Source organism: Camelus dromedarius, chromosome 11 (assembly GCF_036321535.1).
Source record: "Camelus dromedarius isolate mCamDro1 chromosome 11, mCamDro1.pat, whole genome shotgun sequence".
Classification (NCBI taxonomy): domain Eukaryota; kingdom Metazoa; phylum Chordata; class Mammalia; order Artiodactyla; family Camelidae; genus Camelus; species Camelus dromedarius.
The window spans coordinates 45,820,559-45,846,811 of NC_087446.1; the positions used below are offsets into that span (position 1 = coordinate 45,820,559).

Consider the following 26,253-nt stretch of genomic DNA (forward strand, 5'->3'; position numbering starts at 1 on the left):
TATGTAGTAAAAGTTACAATAAAAAGCAGCAGAATAAGGATTGGACTCTCACAACTAGTTAGCATGCCCCATAAATGTTCTCATAAGAAAAATGTGGTCTTTGTACTAAACTATTTAAAAGGATTCTTGCAATTCATAAATTCTGAAACAACAGTCATTAAGTGTGTACCCTATTTGAAGGTATCCTCAAATTTATCCTCTTAACAACAAGTACTTGAGCACCTTCTAAGAACAAAAGCCCTATGCTAAATGCTGTAGCCTAGGATCTGGAACTTTAAGGAGTCCTGAATTAAGAAGTGAAGTTAACAAATAAAAGAAAATAAGTTCACAATAAAAGTCTTTGATTGTTTAATGATATAAAGTAGAAAGTGACAAGGACCATAAGAAAGATACACAAGTTATGGGGTTTCAAAGGTGCAAAGAGGAAATTCTAGTTGGGAGGGTTAGAAAAGACCTTTTGGGGGGGAGGGTATAGCTCAAGTGGTAGAGCACATGCTTAGCCTTCATGAGGTCCTGGGTTCAATCCCCAGTACCTCCTCTCAGAATAAATCAATGAATAAACCTAAATACTCCCCCCCAAAAACTGGCCTTTAGCAAAATTAAAAAATAATATTAATAAAGAAAAGAAAAGAAAAGAAAAGACCTTTTACCAGTAGGTAAAACTAACATTTAAACTGAGCTATGAAAGATTTTCTCATCCTTTCTGAATGTGTGTGTGTTTATATATTATACATATATTATTCAGTATAGATATGAATAAATATTAAAACAGCTCCATGTCAATGGAATGGTGCAGGACAGAGACAATGTCAAACTGTATTAATCAGCATTTGGCAGTAGATTTGCCAACAAAGCGCAATCACTATGGGGAATAAACAACTTCAGCTTCCTTTCATTACATACTGACAGATGGAATCCAGAACCAATTCAATAATTTGAATGTTTAAAAGTAACTCACAAAATAGATGATCTATATAGATAACTAAAATTTAACTCAAAGGAGTTAACTGCAACATTTTCAGTACCTCTCAAAGTCAAGTGTGTGTGCATCCTTAGGGATATGACTTTGCTATTTCCATTTGCCACTAAGAGGCTTTCCATATTTTCATAGTTCCTGGCACCCAAGTATCATTTCTAGCTCCAAAATTATTATGCACTGAAACATCATTTTAGTTTTAAAATTACTTTGATAATTCACAATCTTTAGACAGAATTTATTGAAGATATGCAAGTAATTCTAATAGTGTCAGATATAATTGTAAACTTGCAGACTTCAACTACAGATTAATTTTAAATAATTTTTCTATCACTTTATTTGGAGTGTTTGTTTCAATATATTTTAAGCTCATTTTTCTTTTTTATTCCACCTTACTATCTAAAAGTAATTCATCCCAGAACATAAAATCATGTGGTTAGTTAATATATACGTTTCCAGAATACATTTAAATTCAAATACAAACACAATATTATTGACATAGTATTGATACCTAAATCAGCAAATGAATTGTATAGAGACACTGAAGTTGCTGGTAAAACTCTTCAATTAAATTATATCCTCTTGAGGTAAAAATACTGTCTATTTTAAACTTTTTCCACCACTGTAGCTGCATGATAGGCACCCAATGAACTTAGGTCAAATTGATAAATGGATGAATATATCTAAAATTATTAATAAAGTATCTATAAAGTTGTTTTACTTATCTAATTCCAAATACCCTAAGAGTAATTATCAGAGAGGTCCTTACTATTATTTTGTAAAATAATGTTCAATACTTAAAAGATAATGGGACAAACTGATAAAATGTGCGAAACACTTTTATGAACTCCATAGCATCATAAAACCACAGACTTGCAAGTAAGTAATTAATGCTAACCAAGTCTAACTTTTTTTTCCTGATGACTCAGTCCAGCCCCTGTTTGAATACAGGACATCCGCTACAGTTCTAATTCCAGGATACTGTTCTAGGAAACCCATTCCATTCTACTGCAGGATACTTGAAATGTTAAAATGTTACAAAAGTCTCCCTCACTGTGAACTAAATAATGCCTGTTTGTCTCTTCAACGTTTGAGCCAAACTTTTTGCTTCCTCCTTTTTTGTTTCAACATCAAGTAACTATACCCCTATTTCTAAATCAAAATACTTTTAAGAATTTGAAGACAATTATTATGACTATTCAGAGTCTTTGCATTTTTCAAGTTAAACATCCCTTCATTCCTATGGCATGGTGTCCATCTCTTTCTTCAAGATGGTAGCTGTCAAGTATATACTTGGCATTTCAATGGTCTCAAATGTAGAACTGAAAAGTAATAATCTAGATTTGCTCCCACCAGAGCAAAATAGAGGAGTATTTGATTGTATCACATGAATTGCCAAACTCAACCATTTTTGACCTACAAAAAATGACAACTTCATGTAGCCCAACATAATAGCATTATCTTCCTTGAGGTTAAGCACTGCACATCCATCAATGCATCCACAGATTGCACTAGCTTTTTAGCAGGTATGTAACACCGCATATTAGGTCTGAGGCCAAGTAAATCTCATAGGTCATTTTCTCATCAACTGCTGGGCTTGTGCAATGAATTTTACAGAATATTATAATGCAGGGATTTACTTACCTGCCACTTACTAGTTCCATTATCCTTACAAAGCATTTTGATTTCTTAGACTACCAATGTAGCCTTCATCAGATAGTGCTTTCTATGCACCAGTCACATGTAGTCATGGTTAAAATGTAATCCTCACAACAGCTGTGTGAGCTAGAATCATCGGCCTAATTCCCAACATTTCAGATGAGGAAACAGTCACTAAGAGGTCAAGCGAACTCCCTTAACCACTGTATCAAACTGGCTCTCAAAATTTAAAAACTGACTTTTCTCAAATGGTTTTGTGGGGATTTAATAATATACGTATAGTGCATTTCATTTTTTTCACCCCTTTCCTTATCCACCTAGTTCAATTAAATGCTAAATACAGTGGGAATTACCAGCAAAATGCTGTCTCTTGCATCTGGCACTTCCTTTCTATTCTTCCAGACCATTCTCTAGTTCTTAACACTTTTAACTCTTTTGAAATACTATATATTGAAATTGCTTCTTAACTGGTATCTCCGCATCTTCATCAATCTTTTCCCTGACCACTCCATGTAATTCTCTGTCCTATTTCTCAATTTCTACTTTGCTTTTATACCCATCTGATGTATTATTCCCTCTTATACATTCTACCCCTTCAAAGAGAAAAAAATAAATAAGTAAAATACTGTTTCCCGATTTATGTTATTATGCCATTTTCTCTAAATAGTACACCTCCTATTTGTTTTTCATTCAAAGCCAAGCTTAAGAAAATATGAATAAAGCCCCAAGGATCAACTTATAGAATTCCTTTCCATTAATAAAACCAGAATGTGATGGTTAGGATCAGATAAGGATTCTGCAAATCAGGGACCGTGGAGCCACATGTCCTGGGTGAAAATCCCCATTCTGTTATTTACAACTGGGTAATTTTGTTCAAGTCACTTAGGTTTTCTGTGCTTTAGTTTCCTCATATATAAAATAAGGATTATAATGGCATCTACCTCTGAAGGCTGTTGTGCAAACTAAATTAGTCAATATTCCAAAGAGCTTCAAACAGTAGTCATGATTATTAGGAAAGACTTTGTAAATTAAAAAAAGAAATGCATATCTCATTGGTTAGGCAGTAGGAAAGCCTCATCGTTAGGGATCTGTATTGGCTGAGATGCCAGGTCCTGTACCTTATGTATATTTATCTCAGTTCCTTTCTTAGTCCCTCAAGTAATATTATTTTCTGAGCACTCCTGGTAAAGGCTCATCTCCATCTGGCCTGATGCCTGTCGTCCATCAACAGTTCCACTGGACTGTCCCAGGCCTTCGAGAAAGGTCACCTAAAGTGAGTAACAGGAGTCAGCACGTCTCTTAGGAAAATAATCAAAGGAATAATTAGAGTAACATGTGAGAGTGGGGCAAGGACTGAGATTGGAGAATGTTGTAACAAGAAAGACAAAGGATATAATAGGTCTGAATAAAAGAGTGGCTCATCTAAGTTTATTTTATGAACAAAAAGTCATAGCACTGAACAACAAATTCAATAAGAAAGCTTTGGGAGAAAAAAATCCAGGATCACTGAAAAGATTGCAGTTTGATGTTTTGGCTGTTGATGTTATTAGCTAAATGTGGAGCAAAGAAGAAGCAGGCACAGAGTAAAGATGATGGATTTACATTTGGAAATCTAGAATTTGAGATAAATATTGAATAACCATATGGAAATGTAAAGAAGCAATTAGCTATGAGAAACTGGTGCTCAGTAGCCCACCGACCCATTATCAGTACAATTTTTGAATTGGTTTATTCTCCCAGGTTTGAGAATAAATTATAATGATCTTATTATTCTCACCTTCCCTTTCACAGTTTAGACACCTTGGTACAAAGGGTGGCTGCAGACTAATCTGTGGCAACAAATAGCACACATCTCACCAGGGAAATCTTGCCAGAATCTGTAACCTCATTAAAACAATGCACTAACTTCCTGGAATAGCCAGCAACTACAAGCAGAGAGAAATGCCTTTTATTTTCATATGTTCCCGTCCCCTCCAGTGATCACCCTTCCATCTGAATGTGGAGATATTCTAGAAAATAAGTTAAATAAAATAATAATTCTGGAGAAGATCAGCAAGGTGGCAGAGTGGAAAGGCCCTGAGCTCACCTCCTCTCAGGAGCACACTAAAATCACAACTATTTACAGAGCAACTATCGATGAAAAAGACCAGAACCTACCAGAAAAGATCTTCTACAACGAAATACATGAAGAAGGAACCACAATAAGTTGGGTAGAAGGGGTTGGACTCACGATACAGTCACATCCCATACCCCAGGATGGGTGACCCACAAACTGGAGAATAATTACATTGCACAGGTTGTCCCACATGAATGAGAGTTCTGAACCCCACATCAGGCTCCCAAGCCTGGGGGTCCTGCACCAGGAAGATGGGCCCTCAGAGCATTTGGCTTTGAAGACCAGCAGGGCTTAATTTGGGGGAAGTCTCAAAGCACTGGGGGAAATAGAGACTCCACTCTTAAAGGGTGCACAAAAAAATCTAACATGGTCTGGAAGACAGGGCAAAAGCAGTAATTTGACAGAAGTGTGGGCAAGAACTACTTACCGGTCTTGGAGAGTAACTCAGAGAGGCATGAGCCAACTGCAGATCACTCTGGGGACAAAGACTCTGATGGCAGCCATTCTTATATGGGCCCTTCTACCATAAGGAAACTGCTGCCGGTGGGCACCGTCATGAAAGCCTCCATCTAGCTCATTAGCACTAATAGCTGGGCATACCCCAACGCCTACAGGCACCACTGCTGGGAAGCCTCAGGCCATGCAATTAACTGGGCGGGGACACAGCACCACCCATCCACAGACAGGCTACTTAAGGAACTCCGGAGCACACACTGGGCTTGAGACATGGCCCTGCCCACCACAGGGCCCAGGATACCCTCCACCCACCAGTGGGCATGCAACAGTCCCAGCACCCCCTGGGCCTGGGCTCTGCCCTTCAGGAAGCCTGCCCTAGCCGCTAGACCAGCCTCACCCACCAGGGGGCAGACACCAGATGCAGGTAAACCACAATCTCACAGCCTGCGAACCCAGCTTGCCCCAAGCAGGCTAGACGCCACCATGAGAGCAGGTGGGCCTGGCCTTTGCCCAAACTGCAGGCCCACAAAGCTTCAAGACAACATAGACCCTGTACTCAAACGTGTCAGGAACCAGGACTCCCAACCTATGGGAGCCCTGGGCCCTGCAACCAGACCTGCCTCTACCAGCCAGGAGTCTGGCAACTAACTCCAGGCCCTGGCATCACAAACACCAGCAACAGCTGGAGTCTTCTGAACCCTGACTCCACCCACCTGTGAGCCACCACTAAGCCAGGGCCCCTGGGGTTTTTCAGTCCCACCAACCAACAGCCAGTAGACTCCACACAAGGCAAGGCATTGCAACCAACTGAACCAAAAGCCAACCTAGACTACCGGACTGCCCACATAATAAGTGGATCACAACAAAAGGACCCACTCAGCCCTCTTTGGGGGAACCCCTAGAGCGTACAGCTTGGGTGACAAGGGGGGAATGTGCTGCTGGACACACAGGACATCTGTTACAGAAGGCCACTTCTCCAAGGTCCTAAAACATAACTAACCTACAAGACACATAAAAATACACCTTAGGCAAAATGAGGAGACAGAAGAACATGCTCCAGATGATGGAACAAGATAAAACCCCAGAAAAAGGACTAAGCGAAATACAGATAGGCAATCTATTCAAAAAAGATTTCAGGCTAGTGATGTTAAAGATGATCAAAGAATTTAGGAGAAAAATGGATGCACAGAGCAAAAAGTTAGAACTTTTAAACAAAGAGTTAGAAAATATAAAGAACAATCAAAAGAATTTTAAAAATGAGGACAGTTTAAAAGACCTCTGGGACAACATCAGACACTAATATTCACATTAAATGGGTCCCAGAAGGATAAGGAGGCTGAGAACATATTTCAAGACATAATAGCTGAAAACTTCCCTAACCTGAGAAAAGACACAGTCATCTAAGTACAGGAAGCACAGAGAATGTCATTCAAGATTAACCCAAAGAGGAACACATCAAAACACATTGTAACTAGTATGACAAAAATTAGAGATAAATATTAAAAGAAGGATGGAAAAGCAACAAATAACATACAAGAGAACTCCCATAATGCTATCAGCTGATTTTTCAGTAGAAACTGAGGCCAGAAGGGAGTGGCTTGATACATTTAAAGTGATGAAAGGGAAAAACCTATAACCAAGATTACCCTACCCAGAAAGGCTCTTGTTCTGACTTGATGGAGACATTGAAAGCTTTACAGATTCAGCATCACCAAACCAGCTTTATGAGAAATAGTAAAGGAACTTCTCTAGGCAAAAAAAGAGCCAAAACAAGAAACATAAAAATTATGAAATGAAAAATCTCATGGATAAAGGCAAACACACAGCAAAGGTGGGAAATCATCCACACACAAAGCTAGTAGAAAGGTTAACAGATGAAAGTAGTAAAATCATCCATAGTTACAATAAGCAGTGAAGTGATACAGAAAACAATTAGATGTAAAATGTGGTATCAAAAACAGTAATCATGAAGGGAAGAGAGTATAAATGCAAGGCATTTAAAATGCATTTGAAATTAAGACATCAGCAACTTAAAACAAGCATTTACATATATATATACACATATATATATGTATACATATCTGTATAAAAACCTCATGGTAATCACAAACCAAAAACATACTAATACACACAAAATAAAAAGGAACCCAAATATGATGCCAAACATAGTCATTAAATCACAAGAAAACAGAACAAAAGAAGAAAAGAAAAAAAAGACCTACAAAAATAAACCAATCAACAAAATAGCAATAAGAATATACATATCAATAACTACCTTAAATGTAAATGGACTAAATGCTCCAAACAAAAGACATATAGTGGCCAAATGGATACAAAAACAAGACCTGTATATACACCACCTATAAGAGACTCATTTCAGATCTAAAGACACACACAGACTAAAGTGAGGGGATGGAAAAAGAAAGCCATGCAAATGGAAATCAAAAGAAAGTGTGGAATTAGCAACATTTATATCAGATAAAACAGACTGTAAAGCAATGACGGTCACAAGGACACCACATAATGATCAAGGGATCAATCCAAGATATAAATGTAAATATATATGCACTCAACATAGGCACACTTAAATACATTAAGCAAATATTAACAGACATAAAAGGAAAAATCAACAGTAACACAATAATAGTAGGGGGATTTTAACACCCCACTTACATCAAGGGACAGATCAATTAATAAAGAAACATTGGCCTTAAATGACACATTAGACCAGATGGACTAAACTGACATATAAAGGGCATGCCATCCACATCTAGTCCACACTATGAGACTAGAAATAAACCAGAAGAAAAAAAACTGCAAAAAACACAAATACAAGGTGCCTAAACAATATGCTACTAAACAATTAATGGATCACTTAAGCAATCAAAGAGGAAATCAAAAAATACCTAGAGATAAATGAAAATGAAAACATGATGATCTAAAACACATGGGATGCAGCAAAAGCAATTTCAAGAGGGAAGTTTATAGTAATACAAGCATAACTCAGGATTCAAGAAAAAATTCAAAAAAACAACTTAACCTAACGCCTAAAGCAACTGGATAAAGAACAAACAAAACCCAAAATTAGTAGAAGGAAAGAAATCATAAAGAGCAGAAAAGAAAGAAATGAAATAGAGACTAAAAAAAGAAAGAAAGAAAGAAAGAAAAAGAAAAAGAAAAAAAAATCAATGAAACTGGTTCTTTGAAAAGAGAACCAAAATCATTAAAAATTTAGCCAGACTCATCAAGAAAAAAGGGAGAGGGCCCAAATCAGTAAAATCAGAAATGAAATAGGAGATGTTACAACTGACACCACAGAAATAAAAGGATCGGAAGAGACTATTACAAATAACTATATGCCAATAAAATGGAAACCTAGAGGAAATGGACACATTCTTAGAAACATACAATCTCCCCAAACTGAACCAGATAGAAAGAGAAAATATGAACAAACAATTTACCAGTAATAAAATTGAATCAGTAATTAAAATACTCCCAATAAACAAAAGTCCAGGACTAGATACTTCCACAGGTGAATTCTACCAAACAGTTAGAGAAGAGTTAACACCGTGGATGGACTTGGAGGGGGTTATGCTAAGAGAAATAAGTCAGACAGAGAAAGAATAATACTGTATGATATCATTTATATGTAGAGTCTAAAAAATACAACAAACTAGAGAATATAACATAAAAGAAATAGACTCGCAGATACAGAGAACAAACTAGTGGTTATCAGAGGGGAGTGGGGGGAGGGGCAACATAGGGGTACGGAGGTAAGAGGTACAAACTATTATGTATAAAATAAGCTTCAAGGATGTATTATACAACACAGGTAATACAGCCTCTACCTTATAATAACTATAAAAGGAGAATCACCTTTAAAACTCATGACTCAGTATACTGCACACTTGTAACATATAATATTGTACATCAACTGTATTGCAATATAAATAAATAAAATAATTTACCATGAAAAATTATAATTCTGCCTCCATGATTTTACTCCATTCAACCATATTATTTGTATTAGGAAACTGGGTTTCTACTTTATTCTCAAGTAACATTACTGTCAAAAGCAGGTGATAACTGATATCAAGCATCACACTTCTTAAAACCCTTTAAAGCAGTATTTTATAGAATCATCGGTTGACCTCAAAAAGCGAGACTAAATCCAGACTTCAATTATGTCAGAATTGGAACACATTAAATTTATGTAAGACTTAGGAAAATGCAAATTTCAAGGCTAGATAATTCCATAGAAAGATCATAAATGAGCCAAACACTGAGGATTATTAAAAACAAAACACAAAGATTGCTTTCATCAAATTGAAATGAAATAAAATGAAAAAGAAATTCAATCTTCAGATTGAAGAAGACTTAAAGTAACTGAAAACAGGGAAGTATCATCTTGAGCACATTGTAACTTATACCATGTCTTCCAGCACAGTGGTATTTTTAAAAATTTCAATACTTACCTCTCTCCATTCTTTATTTCCAACTCCTTGTACATATAAGACACAAACTACAAAAGATGAAACAAAAAATATATCTGAACATTTTTTACAAACATCAGATATAAATGTATAGAATTTATTTTTTCAGGTGTCCAAAAGCTACATTAAAATTAATTCCTAATTCCTAACCTTACTCTGGCAAGAACATTGTTAATAAATCATGACATGATTAAAAATTCTTTTAAAGAAGCAAAAAACTGTATCAGGTCTTTAGAATTTAACATATATACAGTTTGGCACAAAAAAATATGATTATTTGCTAATGCCTTTATCTACATTACGCTACAGATATAGGTAATTTTTAACTATATTTAAACAGTTTGAAATATTTCAGTATGCTACTAGCCGTAAGTCAAGTTCTTCCTAGGACACCTACAACACAAAGCCATCACAGAAAGGACAATCTGGAGCAAATCATACTGTACACTTACTAACTGTAACTCCTACCCTCAATATTTGTAAATAAGTAAGAATTCCTGTCAACCACGAAAGTAAGTTGCAAAAAGAGAGATTAAGAATTTGGGGTAAAGATTAAGGGATGAAAAATACCCCAGCCATTTGTCAAATGAGCCATAGGAATTTTTAATATCCACAAATTGTAATGCCTTTTCTCCACTGACTACCTCAAGAATTTTTCTGTCATCTTACGAAAACTTTCTCCTGTAATTAAACTACAAAGGTTCACACATTTGTAGATACGAAGAGCCTCCAGATATCAATTTCTAAATATTACAAGATTTGGACTCATTACTTGATTTATACATTAATTCTGCCGTTTTCTAATTTAAACTGCCTTTCATTTTACAAGTCATCTCCAATTTTCAATATGTAATTAGGAATCAAAAAATTCAGGTCATTCGAGATGTTGTATATTTCACTTAGTTGTGCATGCCTTTATATCCTGCATTTATTCATAACGAAGGAACATTATTACTCTGTGACAGGATCACTTAAAACTATGGCCCATTACAGGTATCTCTCAAATAAAATTTTTACCATATGGCTATACAGTGAGGTTTTAATTTCAAAGTGAACTGTCCTACATTGCAGTCATCTGCCTTTTCATCTCATTCTCAAAATGCTGAGCAATTCTCTCCCATTAGCCAGAGTACTGCCCAGGTAGATGAATGAGAACGCAGGGCCTGAGACCATACCCCTTCTTGCTCTCTAGGCTTTAAAACAAACTCTTAAATTAGGAACTCTGATATTCATACAATTTTTTTTTGCAGAATCAAGTGAGTAAAATAGGGAAACTGTTTCAAAAAGCAAGTAATAGATACTTACTTGGATCCGATTTAGAAAACGTGTCTCTGTCAAGGAGATTTCTGTCGAATAAAAGAGAAAATGTTAGACGAATGTAACAGTAGAATATTTATATAAATATATAAAGTATATAAATGTGCATATATACAGTTGACCCTTGAACAATGTGGAGTTGGACACTGATCCTCCTCAGTTGAAAATCCATGTATAACTTTATAGTTGGCTCTTTACATACTCGTGTCCTTCATATCCTCAGTTCTACATCCAGTGGATCCAACTAGACACAGATCTTGTAGTGCTGTAGTATTTACGGTTTTAAAAAGAAATGAGGACAGTTTAAAAGACCTCTGGGACAACATCAAAGACACTAATAATTCACATTAAATGGGTCCCAGAAGGAGAAAGAGGCTGAGAACATATTTGAAGACATAATAGCTGAAAACTTTCCTAACTTGAGAAAAGACAGTGTAAGTGGACGTGTGCAGTTCAAACCCATTTTGTTCAAGGGTCTGCTGTATTACATATATGTAACATGTTCATGTATTATATATATGTACACGACTAAATAAAATTTTGCTAAAGATCTGCTTGTACTTATTCAAACTGAACATCACTGGAGGTCCAGAAGCAGAGGGATAAAGAATGGACAGATAACAAGACTTTCCACATTACAAGATTAAAATCTCTTTGAGAGAATTAACTGTTTTAAGTTTCTTTTCATCCCTTCATTAATTAGTATATAGACGCTCAGAAATGTTTCCTGAATTGAACTGTCAATTGTTACTAATCCAAAATTGTTTGGGATTCAGAGCACATGATCAAATCAATCCATACAATTAGAAGGCAACAGCAAAGTACCATCTCTTGGCACGTGTGTGACATCAACCCTGAAAAGAGTTTTATGTTGTTATTGTGGTTTGGGAATCTAAGATGAAAGTACAGATCCTTTTTGAAAGTTTTTTTTTTTTTCAAAAGTGGAAAAGATTAAAAAGACCATTGTTAGCATTATTTTTTTCTTGTTTACAGGTATTTCCACATCTACAAGATAATAAAAATGGAAAATCAGAAAGTGTGAAAGTCTGGATTCCCCTAATGTTGGGGTGTCCTGTTACTTTCAAAGATACTAACACAGTCCTGTACTTTATGCTCATAACAGGAACCCTGAGTAATCAAAGAAAAGTTAAGTTCAGTATGTTCTGATTAATAAGGCAGTCAATTAATTAGAAAAATTTCTATCTAAAACTTTCTTTTTCTAAAAAGTGACAATTTGAAGTTATTTCCTTGTTTGAAAACTTTGGCTATCTGGAATGACAGCCTGAAAGTTCCAAAAGTTAAATGTGTGCTTCATTTCCATCCTCCATTAACTGGTAATAATTTATAATAGTTAAATTACATTTTTATGTTTAATACTTAAAATAAAATCTCATGTTTAACCAGTCCTATTCTCCTACCAGTACAACCAGTCATGTGCTTTTATCTGTTCCATGCTTGGTATCTGAAAGGCCTTTTTTTATATCAACCTGATAGCCTTTTGTATTTCAGATTCTCAAAAAATGACTGCTTCCATGGAATCACTAAACACTGAGAAAATAAAAGCATAGTCAACTGTGAGGTCATGGGGTTGGGAAGCCGGGGCAGGCAGGCAGGCAAGGAGGAGGGCTCCAGCCCAAGAAAAGGAGAAACAATGAAGAGAAAAAAAAAAAAAACAATGGGAAGAGCCTGTGGCTACCTGACCCTGGGAGGGGATTTCAGCAAAGAAAAAAAACACACAGTCAACCGAACAACACAGGTAAAAAAAAAAAAAAAAAAAGAGACTATGTCTCCAAATATTTCTAGAAAGAAAAGGAAATATCACACATGTTAATATATTTGGCATTGAGCTGGCTTCAAAGATCACTAGTCAGAAATCAAATTAAAATAATCCTTCTGTCCCCTAACCAGACACTGCAACTCCAGCAATGATTGGCAAACAGTAATTTAAAACATTTCCATTTGAGAAATTACTGTAATATATATTTATAAAGGTAGCTCTCCACTTAAATGGAAATTCTCCAATCCTTTCTATGTGTCTAGTTTTGCTTATAAAGTATCTTTAAAAAAATGTAATTCAGCTCTTTCTTTCAGAGTTCATAAAAATCAAGGAGAGATGACAGTGGAAGAAATTATACAGTGCTTGAGACTCAAAAACTATGTTATACACATTTAAAAGAATATAATGTGATTTTGGTGCCTTCTGTATCTTAAAAAACCCTCCAATCTTTAACCACAAATATAAAATAACAGATTTCTATCAACAACAAAGATGAATATTCTTAATCATAAACTTTACTGGCCACATCATTTCTGCTAGCCATTATGGTCCATAATACAGTGTTAAGGTCAAAAACAAACAGAAGAGCTTAGATCCTTTATATGATGAGAAAAAACTCCATAAACTCTTCATAATTCAGTCCCTGAAATTTGCAATTTCACTTTCTCATTACTGCTTCACAATGAATTTCAGCTATTCTTTGATCATATGAATAAAATAGAATAGACTCTCTCAGACTAGATTTAATTCCCAAAAGACTACTTTACTCAAAGATATATGATTTTAAAAGTTTTGAAAAGGCAATATTCTTAAGTGATACACTGCAAAAAACCAGTGATTATCAAAATGCATCATAAAGTTTGGAAGATGATAGGAATGCAAGATGTTTACTTTCTTAACATCCCATTAGAAACAAAGCACTTTCTCATTAAGTTAAATGAAAGATATTATTGCAAAGGCTGTTTTACAAAAAAAAAAGAAAGAAAGAAAGAAAGAAACTAAGCTGAGGCTCAGAGAAATTGAGTAAATGAATAAGAGCATATAGCCCAGGACAGAATAATTCAATGCAGTCAGCCTTCTGAATCTGAGTTCCTTAAAATGCTACATTGTCTGAGACGCCCAGGAGAAACAACTTGTTTTCCTATCGCTGTGGGAAATGGGGAAGGCATCCTATTATACTTACTGGTTGAGCCACTAGAGGATAACATAGAATAAATTCCTGTTCAGAGACTATGAAGAGAGATGCTGCGTATGCAATGTACCAAGAGAACCAGGATGGGAGGCCAAACATAACTGTACTTAGTCACATAAGCAGCTTTTTGCAGGAAAGAGATCTCTGTAGGAGATCCTTTTTGTCTTGTCACTAACCTTAAACCAGGCACCCCTAGGTTACACTCATCTCAGGCCCTAGCACAACTTTCAAATCTTTTTTTAAATATATATAAGTTGTCACAGTAAGTTAACAAGCCTACACAACATGCCTCCACACAAGGGGAGAGGGTGATGACTCTGACTCCTAGCTCACAATTAACTGAAATGACTTCTCCTTTTCCCTTGAATATATATATATTTTATTGAAGTATGGTCAGTTTGTAATGTTTTGTCAATTTCTGGTGTACAGCACAATACTTCAGTCATATAAGAACACACATATATTCATTTTCATATTCTCTTTCACCATAAATTACAAGATATTTAATATAGTTCCCTGTGCTATACAGTATAAATTTGTTGTTTATTTTTTATATATTAGTTAGTGTCTGCAAATATCGAACTCCCAATTTATCCCTTCCCACCCCCTTCCCTCATTGGTAACCATAAGTTTGTTTTCTTTGTCTGTGAGTCTGTTGATCCCACAATATCTTGCTCAACATGTTGGTTCTTCCCTAGATCAAAGAAGTAGAAATTAGGAATAAGTAATTAACAGATAACCAGATCTCTTCCCTAGCCTCCCCTTCAGTAATCTCATGAACAAACTTTGTGAATAAGATAGCATCTAAAAAGTCACAGTAAGTTAACAAGCCTACACGACATGCCTCCACACAAGGGGAGAGGGTGATGACTCTGACTCCTAGCTCACAATTAACTGAAATGACTTCTCCTTTTCCCTTGAAAACATTCATGGCTGAACTGAATCTTCAGAGTTGGTTTTTGCAGACACCAAGTCCACCATCTCCATCAGATGACCGGCATTCTGATTAAAAGCAACTTTCCTTTCTACCAACATTTGTCTCTCTCAAATATTGATCTCTGAGTGGTGAGCAGCCAAACTTGAGTTGGGTAACAGTCATAGAAAAATATCTTTGTTATCTATATGAGGCACTTAAAAAAAATTAACACACACACACCACGCCTCATTGGTTTTTATATAGGACAGCTACTCTTCCCTCCATGGGGTTGTCATTTGCTTGAGTTAGGATGCCTACATTGAGTTAGGATGCCTATCATTATGCCTACAATTTTACAATGTAATGTTGAGCTTGAATGCTAAGTTAAAAATCCTGACCATGCCTTTCTATTCTGTATATCTTGATATAACTAAAACAAGGAAGAGAGCAAATACCTGAAAAGAAATGATAGAAAAATACAGTGTATGAGTTAGAAAACTAACCTGAAGAAATAACCTAATCATAAATTTAATCTGTGTTGACAGGATAAAGAAGTTGTGGTATATTTATACAATGGAATACTACTCAGTCATTAAAAATGATAAAATAATGCCATTTACAGCAACGTGGATGGCCCTGGAGAATGTCATTCTAAGTGAAGTAAGCCAGAAAGAGAAAGAAAAATACCATGTGATATTACTCATATGTGGAATCTTAAAAAAAAAAAAAAAAAAAAAAAAGACAAATGAACTTATATATAAAACAGAAACAGACTCACAGACATAGAATACAGACCAGACTCTGGTTGCCAGGGGAGGAGGATGGGAATGGATAAACTGGGAGTTCAAGATTTGCAGATACCAACTGGTATATATAAAATAGTTAAACAAGTTTACACTATAGCACAGGGAAATATATTCAATATCTCGTAGTAGCTTATGGTGAAAAAGAATATGAAAATGAATATATGTATATTCATGTATGACTGAAGAATTGCACTGTACACCATAAATTGACATAACATTGTAAACTCACTATACCTAAATAAAAAAAAATTAATCTATGACTTGCATGAGTTGTTCTAGTAACTCATCTCAAATTCCAGTTAAAATGTCTGGACTTAAAAGTATAATTAAAATAACATAACTGAAGCTGAGACCCAATAAGTTAAGCTCTTATCTGTATGAAGAAGAAATACTAGGTTAACGAAAGAGGCATATTCTGCATGAAGCCTAAATGGGAGTAGATAAGCAAGAATTTAGTAGCAGCTTTCCAAGTTCATCCAAGAGAAAAGCTTCCCTGACTCCCCCTTCATTTATCAATGAGGATTATTATTCAATAATAATAATAACCAATCAATCAATTGAATAATAATCCTCATTGATATTAGTCCCTTAAAACAGAGACAAATGAGTCAAGCTACCTTCTGTTGATGACAATAGTCAGTTAGCTCACCTGACAACCCTGCTGACTCTGATTTTATGCTCAACAAGTCACTTTCCAATTTTAAGGTAGCTTCTCATATAGCTATTAGCACAGAACTGCTGAGTGGCCAAGATGAATATAACAGTTTTATTGACCATTACAGTTTTTATTCTCAATTGGCATTCCAAGGCCCACATGAAACAGCCAGATAGCTTCTTAACATGACATCTCAGGCTTGTCTTTCTCTAACTGGGAAATGGCAATTCCCTTGGAACTTCAGTGCAATTCTGCAGGTATTTTTCATGCAAATACTCCATGCCCAAGCCCTGACTAAGCACTAAACACTAACTAATTAGACATGTTCCCTAATTTCAAGAAGCCTGAATTTTCCTAAGAGACAAGCTCACAGAAACAACTAAATAGTAATATTGGATGATATATAAAATAACTGTTTATTAGGAGAAGGAACAGTCACCTAAAAATAGTCAAATTAATTCAGCTACAACTAAAAAAAAAAAAAAAAAAAAAAAAAAAACCAAAACCAAGGAATCAGATGTAATAGTTAGCTCTTAACTGAATTATTTTTTAAATATACTAGAAAAAAATAATTTATAGATATGTCTATATAATTAAAATAGTCTAAACAAATGTATATCTTGAAATAAATATCTTATTTTCAAAAAGCTTAAGTATCCTTTTCTGCTAATTTATATAACGAAATTTTATTAGTGGAAAATTAAAACTTCTAATTCTTCACATGCACGAATGAGCATAATAACATGAGCTAATGATCTATTAAGGTAAAAGTGGTTTGCAAGGGAGTTAACCTACAAGTTACAGGCCTGCTGCTAACGCTTTCCTACTCAGTAAACGAAATCACCGAATAATATTCACTGATACTATAGTAAATACTGAATTTTTAAAATCCTTTAAAGGGGAAGCAAATATCATTATCCTAACACAAATGCAAATCGAAAAAGAAAATAACTTGATACATATTATGAATTTTAAAGTTAATAGTTTCAGAACAAAGCCAATTTTACTATTTGTGACTTTTTAGACTAAAAAAAAAAGACAATATACTTGTTAGAGGGAGTAAGTCTTCAAATTGAAGGTATGAAGTGAGTTCCAAAAAGCACTGCTACTTGTGGCCAGCAGAACTCAGATACACTCTTAGATGGAAAGACGCTCTGCTTCTGTGCCTGAGTGGAATTATTCTATTTAATTTTTAGTAAGAACAAAAACATAGCTTATAAGTAGAGCCAAACAAAAATTGTTCTGTTTAATTTTCCATAGGAACAAAAATACAGCCTATAAATAGAGCCAAACAAGGCTTTATCATTTGACAAACACAATCTAGCATAAATTTTCCACGTGTGGACAGAGAACCACATTTCGGCATAAATACAACCTTCCTCTGAAAATTGTTCTGTATCTATAAACAGAATGACTCTGGGTTTAATTAAAATTTAGGAGATCATTAGAGGCCTTTTATTTACCTGTTATCCATTATGGTCTCAGGATCACTGACCACCTGCAAGGTCTTTACTAAATATGGCTTCGGCAGCCACAGAACATAGGATGCACATAGGAAAAGATTCAACATTCAGCTGACTAAATGAACGGTTTTTGCATCCAACAAAAGCATTAGGTTTTTCACTTTATGTATGATGACGTGTTTTATTATAGAAAAAAAAGAGCAGAAGAGGAAGGTGGCATGTTGGACCTTTTGCCCTAATAAGTAACCCATTAGTTGAAAAAACCTGAGAGAGACTGCTTTACTGGAATTGTAAACATGCCCCTTGCCACTGGGCCCTTATCTTGGGAATTATATTGTCTTAAGGAATTGAATTACCTAATAACTATTGCGTAAAGGACATTGTCCTACAAAGCCATAATATAAGTATATTTAAATGCCTATAACACACAAAATGGTTTTCAGAGATTTTTTTTTAAGACAAGGAAATCAAAACTTTTTTTGTGCCTCTGAAAGGAAATGTATCCAATCTTTGGAAGTGACTTGAATGCAATATTTAATTATCTCTGACTCATGTATCATTATTTTCATTCATTGAGCAAATATTATAGCTGGAAATCTAGCATGCAAATTTAAGAAAAAATGTTTTTCCCAAACCTACAATTTCTATGGCAAAGGGGAAACACTGCACAGAAAAAGTAAAACTTTAGAAATGAAAGAAATCACGTTATTTTGAAACTGAAACCTACTAAAAAGCCAAAGTTAGCTAGAATCTAAGACACCAAGTAATTTTGAAGGATAGGATCACTGGAAAGTACTTAACAAGATTATCAGCTTTCAAGACAGTAAGAAGAGACTTTCAGATTTGAAGTTGTACAAATAGACTAAAATTTCAGCTCAACAGCAACCTTTCATAGTCTGAGTATACAAGTAAAATTTTGTCGTGTGTGATACACATTATTCCACGAAAGCTAGAAATAAAATGAACTTTAAGTTATTTTTCAGTTTTTCCTGTAATTAGTTATTTTAAAGTATTTATTTACTAGTACTGTTGAGCTGAAAAGGTCAGTGATAAAAATACAATTTCAACCTTTGCATGATATGAATTTGGTTTAGATACTAGAAGAAATTTGAGGGGAAGATGATTAATAATTAAAGCTTTTGTTTCTCTTACATTCACCTACTATTGGCATTCTTGAAAATTATTTAAAAGGAAACCAGGGCCTTTTCCCAATCTTAACATATCAGAGCTCTGTTTGCCTGAGCCAAGGTAAATTAGAAGAATCCACTGAAAGTAACATAAGGTTAACTCAGGGTGTTAACAAGCTTTTAGGGAAAAGAGTAGGTTTTACAAAACCCAATTCCTGATTTCAGCTAAAGAAGAGAAACATAATGTTTATGTTAAAAATGGGAAGGATAAAATAGACTGAAAACAGAGTATGAGTCTTCTTAAAAACCTAAAACTCAGGTACAAAACTAATCTCATTGTATTCTCCCCAAGCTTGATCTCCTATTTCAGTTAAGTGGCAACCATGGAAGGCCAAAAAATGACCGCCCCCTGCCCCAAACATATTAGGTCCTAATCTCTGGATCCTATAACATGACTTTATCTGGGGGAAAACAGCTCTGTGTAGATGTGACTGAATGATGGGTCTTGAGATGAGGAGTTTATCCTGCATTATCTGAGTGGGCTCCAAACGCAAGCTTATATCCTTGTAAGAAGGTAGCAAAGGGACATTTGACATAAACAGGAGAGAGCATGTGAATAGAGCAGAGGGAGATTTATAGATTCTGGCCTGGAAGACCCAAGTGATGCAGCCACAAGCCAGGGCATGCCAGGAGCCATGAGAAGCTGGAAAAGGGCGAGGAATGGCTTCTCCACTAGAGCCCCTAGAGCAAAAGCAGCCCTGCCAACATCTTGGTTTCGGCCAAGTGACACTGCTTTTACCCATCTAGCCGCCAGGACTGTGAGAATAAATGTCTGTCCTTTTAAGCCAACAAGATTGTGCTAATTTGTTACAACAGCCACAGGAAACTAATGCAGCAACAAGGTTCAAACCCCCACTCTTCCAAGCAAGGCTTCAATCATCCTTCCTCTCCCTCATCTCTGCTGATGCTCCCCCTACCTTGGCTTCTGCTTCCAAGTCCCAACTTCTTCCTGGATCTTAGAGCTCTTAACTGGTCTTCCTGCCTCCTAGTTCATCCACCAAGATGCCTTCGAGAGGCAGTTCTCTACAGTAAAACCTGGCCAAATAGCTCTCTTGCATAAAACCCATTACCTACAGAAACTCCAAAGTCTTTTACAGAGCACTAAATACCTGCCACATTCAGACCCCGGCTTTATCTCCAGCTGCACCTCTATCCATATTCCATTTCAAAGACTCTGCTCTAGACATTTCAAATTTTTTGCAGTCCCTTGCACTGATATTGCCTCGTTTCAGTACTACTGTTTTTCCCTGAAATTTCCTCACAAACCTCATTCCTGCTGGGAAATACGACCTCCTCTTTCAGCCTTTCTTCATCGCTGTCCCCTAGGAAGGTAGAAGCGATTATTCTTTCCCTCTGCTCCATTATACCCAAACCAAACCTATATCATAAATGCCTTGCTTACTATTAATTTCCTGATTCAGGTGCCAGACACTGTACTGAGCACTTTAAATCTTTTCATTTAACCCTCATCATTATCCTATGAAGTAGCAATTATTATCAGAATTCATTTTCCAAATGAGAGAGTAAAATTCAGAGAGGTTGAATAAAATGGACAAAGTCATAGAAATGCTAAATGCTTGAGATGCATTTTTGTGAACTTTTGATTGAATTATTATTTTGATTTTTGACTTCCGGTTTTTGTATTGGTTACTGAGAATAAAATGAAATGAATGGCAAATAATGGTATCACTCATCATCACTTTGAAAGCTCCAGGGAATGTTATAAAATGAAAATGAGACATAGTATTAGAAAGAGAAAAATTTAATTATCATTATGTGCAGAAGATTTAATTTTGTACCTAGGAAAAAAATAAGAGAATTAATTAATGAAATCTTTCAAAATTAACAAGATAATTCAGTAAAGTGATTAGTGGCATGATGAATACTATAATCACCATGTATTACATATAATGAATACTAAAGGGCAGAAATTTTCCTGGGTATCAATTGCTAATAATTGTCCTATCCAATTAGGACGTTATCATAGTTAATCTGTTTGGTCAAGTATGTGAGAGCTATGCAACTCTCAACATCACTTTACCCTTTCATGGTCAAGTGCTGTGACCATGAAAGCAAGTCTCAGACCAAATTCTGCCAAAGACGCATTCATTAGCAAGTGAGACTCAAAACAGCTATGCAATACACTCTACAAGTTTAATCAAGTTCCAGCTCTCTGTGCTTTCAGGCATTCAGAACAGCACCTTAAGGCAGATGTGACAATATTGTGTTGGTAAAATTCATCTAACCTTCTGGCCAATGGTAGAGAATCCTCTGAAACATTCTGTGCTCATGATCCAAGGGACCCTTAAGCCTAGAGCACTAGTCCAAGTGGTATGATCACAAGATTCTCTAGGGACAGGTGAATGCTCTGTTCACTTAAACAATGTTTCTATTTCTAGCCAATCTGCACATATTTTTATAACAGCTTTACTCAGATATAATTCCCATACCAGAAAATTCACCCTTTTAAAGTGCCCAATTCAGTGTTTTATAGTATATTTGAAGAGTTATGCAACTATCACCACTATCCAGTTTTAGAAGTTTCACTACCACCACACCCTGGGAAAAAAAAACTCCACTCATTAATAGTAGTCACTCCATATTGTACCTCCTCCAGCCTTTGGTAAAGACTAATGTACTTCCTGTCTTTATGCATCTGCCTATTCTGGATATTTCATATAAATGGAATTATACAACTATGGCCTTTTGTGACTAATATCTTTCACTTAGCATAATGTCTTTAAGGTTCATCTGTGTCATAGCAAGTATCAGTACTTTATTCATTTTTATGGCCAAATAATATCAAAAAAAATGGATATACCCCATTTTGTTCATTGAATGACATATATTTGAGTTCTTTCCATTTCTTTGGTTATTATCAATAATGCTGCCTTACGCATTTCCACACAGGTTTTAGTGTAAACACATGATTTCAGTTCTCTTGAATGAGGAGTCGAATACCTAGGAGTGAAATTTCTGGCCCATAGAGCAACTCTACTGTTAACATTTGCAGAAACTTTCAAACTGTTTTTCAAAGCTCATGCACCATTTTACATTCCCATGAAGAATGTATGAGGATTCCAACTTCTCCATATCCTCTCAAGTACTTATAATGGTCTATCTATTTTATTATAATCATGTAATGGTTTGAAGAGGTCAATCCACCTATCTGATAACCATATGCATCACTAGATTTAAAAAATAAAGTCATTTCTGACATTCACAGTAATTACAAAATCCTCTGATCAAGGATGCTGATCAAGGATAAAAATCATAGAACAGTTCAGAGTAGGCACTTCTGAAGTATGGGCTCCTGGTTAGATTTCAAATACTAATACATCACATCCTAAATATGTGGTCCTGATTAAGATACATCAGATTTTATTCTATGATCTAACACACACATCTAAATGACACTGTCTCTGCTGAAATATCTTAAAGTAAATGATAGAAAATATAACATCAATCAGAATCAATTTTTAAAAAAAGAAGAAAATGTAAGATACTACTTTTAAAATCTTGGCATAAAAGCTACTTTCTAAGTTTTACACAAAGCCCAGAGGAAAAAAAATTAACTTATTTGATAATGAATTTGCTTTAAACTTCTATATAAGAATGATACAATAATAAAAGTTAAAACACATTCGTTACATATACAATAAATGATAGCTAAAACATTAAAGCTATAAATATACAAAGCATTCTCTAAATTAATGAGAAAAAATATGAACACTCCAAAGGAAAAATAAGCTACATAAATGAGTAGGCATTTTACAAGAGAAGAAATAGTCATTGAACATATTAAAGAAGTTCATCCCCAATGGTAAGCAATGACATACAAATAAAATTTTAAAAAACTGTTCTCCTGTGACATAGATAAATACTAGCTGAATTAATTAGGGTCCATTTAGTTTTAAGTGACACAAAAGAAGGAAATTTATAATGAAAATACAGGGATGTTTATGGAACCCTGAGTCAGGAACATAACTGACCCTTGCGGAAGAATGAAAACAAAGGCAGAACCATGAAGACCTGGTAAATCAGCAGAGACCAGCACCACACGGCAATAAGCAAGGCTACAGGGACAACAGACAGCAAAACCACATGCCAGTCCCTGCAGCAAAAGGACATTACTGGTCAGATCAAGATGGAGGAATAAGAAGTGAAGCTCACTCCCCTCAATGAGTACATCAAAAATACATCCACATGCGGAACAATTTACATGGAAATCTAACTGGTAACTGACACACGAACTCCTATGCAACCAAAGCGGCAAGGAAGATTTCCATGTAACCAGGTAGGAGGGGAAACAAGCATAAAGTCAGGACCTCTGGCCCTGAGAGGAATCTGAAAGGAAGAAAAGGTCCACGCAGTGGACCCTCACCCTGGGGAGTGATAGGGTCAAGCCACAAATTGCTTGTCCCAGTCCTGGGGTCCTACGGGGAGGAGACAAGCCCCCTTGGTTGCCGGGAGAACCATTTAGAGAGACATAAGAGCTGGAAAAGCCTAGACTCTACCCACAAGGACTGTACCCATGCAGCTGGACAACAATCAGGGCAGAGAGTAAACACTGGTGGCTGCTGACTTACCCACACTCCCCAGTCAGAGTGGGGTGAACACCCCAGCCTTTCTCACTCCTCACTACAGGTTGGCATGAGATCTGGGCCAGCCGTGCCCTAGGAAAAGACTCAGTCTAGCTGTACAGAGACAGCCCAGGGGGGCTAAGATGTGGTCCAGGTGCAGCAGCAGTGGCCATTGTCAGCATTTATTGAGATACCATGACCCTCACACCATGATTCTTCTTCTAGCCAAGAGAGCACTCTAGTCCCACCCATTCCATGCCACAGCTTCACACTGGATATGTGGCAGGTAAGTCCTAGGGGAAGACTGCCACAAAGGCAGCCCAGACCTCTGGTAGCAGTGCAGCCACCTCAATTCCTGCAGCCACAATGTCCTGACCCCCAAGCCCAGACTAGCGAATGCTCTAGACCCACCTACTCCAATGCCACTCAAGAAGCCTGATCAGCCTGACCCTCAGGGCTTCTACTGCAACAACTGCAGAGCAGACCCCACCCCTGACAGGGCAGCAACAGCCAGGAAGCAGAAAGGAAATCCCACCTCATACCTTTTACACTGACTCTAGCTCCTCCAAAACGAACCATAGCCCCTGTAGAGGTGCCAGTGGCCAGGAAAGATGTGGCTAGCATCCATATCAAAACCAACCAACACACCAAAGACACTGGACACACGCAGTCTACACAGGGACGCTCCCACATAAAAACACCCTTTCAAGATCACAATAGATAACTGCTTCTCCTAAATTCAGAGACAGAGAAAGTTAAATAAAATGAAAAGGAGAGGAACTACTGTCAGTTGAAACAGCAAAATAAAACCCTTGAAAAAATAAATAATGAAACACAGATAACCCATCTACCAGAAAATGAAGTCAAAAAGTTGGCAATAAAAATGCTACTAACTGAACTTAAAAAAAAAAGATTATCAATATAAATAAAGATCATAGTAACAAGGAACTAGAAACTATAAAGATGACCCAACCAAAAATAGATACTTTAATTTCTGAGATAAAAGGTAACCTAGAAGCAATGAATAGCCAATTGGCACAGAAGAAATGTATAAGTAATCTGGAACACAGAATACTGGGAATCACCCAATCAGAAAAGCAAGTAGAAAGACAAATGAAGAAAATCAAAAGCAACACATGTGATCTATGAGATAATAATAAAATGTGCCAAACTATGCATAATAGGGGTTCCAGAAGGAGAAGAGAAAGAGAAGGGGATCAAAAATGTATTTGAAGAAATTATGGCTGAAAACTTCCCAAACCTAAAGAAGGAAACAGATATCCATGTCCAGGAACCACAGAGGGTCCCAAACAGACCCACACCAAGACGTATCATAAATAGAATGAAAAAAGTTAAAGACAGAGAATTCTGAAGGCAGCAAGAGAAAAGCAATCATATACAAGAGACCCCCATAAGGCTAATTTCTCTGCAGAAAATTTGCAGGTCAGAAGGGAGTGGCATTATACAGCCAAAGTTCTGAAAGGGAAAATTCTGCAACCTAGGATACTCTACCAGTAAGATTATCTTTTAGAAAAGAAGGAGAGATAAAGAATTTCTCAGACAAGCAAAAACTAAAAGAATTCAGCAATACTAAACCTACCTTAGAAGAAATCTAGAATCTATAAGAAAGGGAAAATCTGAATAGGAAAGGCAAATATATAATAAGGACTGAACAACACTTAATATGAGCCAGTATATAGATGAAAAAACAAAACAAAATAAAAATTGTAAAAGCAACCATACCTACAATAAACAGTAAAGGAATAAGCATGGAGGTGTAAAATACAACATCAAAAACATAAAATGTAGAGAAGAGGAGTGAAAAATATAGGTCTTTTGAAATGTGTCTCAACCTAAATGATTATTAGTTTAAAGCAAGTACATATAATTGTAAGAAAAGATACATGAACCTCACGGTAACCACAAATCAAAAACCTGTAATAGATTCACAAAAACCAAAAAGAAAGGAACTTAACCATATTATAAAAGAAAAAATCATGAAACCACAATGGGAAAACAGAAAGAAGAGGAAATGAGCAAAGAACTAAAAGATAACTGGGAAACAAGGAATAAAAATGGCAATAAGTATATACCTATCCATAATTACTTTAAGTGTCAGTGGACTAAACGCTCCAATCAAAAAACAGAGTGGATTACTGGATTGAAATATAAAAGAACCTACAATATGCTGCTACTTAAAAGAAACTCACTTCAGGGTGAAAGGAACACACAGAATAAAAGTGAGGGGATGGGTGAAAGAAAACACACAAAATAAAAGTGAGGGTAATGGATAAAGATATTTCATGGAAATGGAAATGGCAAGAAAGAAGAGGTAGCAATATTCATATCAAACAAAATAGACTTTGAAATAAAGACCATCTTTAAAGAAAGACAAGGAAGAACATTGTATAATGACAAAGAGATCAATATAAGAAAAGAAAATGACACTCAATCACATAGATGCACCCAGTACAGGAGCACCTACATATAAAAAGCAAATATTAACAGATATATAAAGGGAGAAATCAACAATAATACAGTAATAGTAGGAGACTTTAACACACCACTGACATCCGTGGACAGATCATCCAGATAGAAAATCAGTAAGGTAACAGAGGTCCTTAATGACACAATAGACCAGTCAGACTTAATGACAT

The 26,253-nt window shown here is 35.9% G+C and overlaps 1 protein-coding gene across 8 annotated transcripts in view; it reads right to left on the reverse strand.

The window, feature by feature from the left end:
- CPNE8 (copine 8) overlaps nucleotides 1-26,253 on the reverse strand; it is a 194,523-nt gene that overhangs the window by 144,666 nt on the left and 23,604 nt on the right. For all 8 annotated transcript variants that reach the window (XR_010383209.1, XM_064491748.1, XM_064491752.1 and 5 more), the window contains exons 2-3: nucleotides 11,006-11,046; nucleotides 9,683-9,729 (exon numbers count right to left, since the gene is read on the reverse strand). Coding sequence is in view for 7 of the 8 variants with exons in the window: in XM_064491748.1 (XP_064347818.1) it covers nucleotides 9,683-9,729; nucleotides 11,006-11,046 (88 nt within the window). In the remaining variant the exon portion in view is untranslated. The remainder of the gene's footprint in view (nucleotides 1-9,682; nucleotides 9,730-11,005; nucleotides 11,047-26,253) is intronic.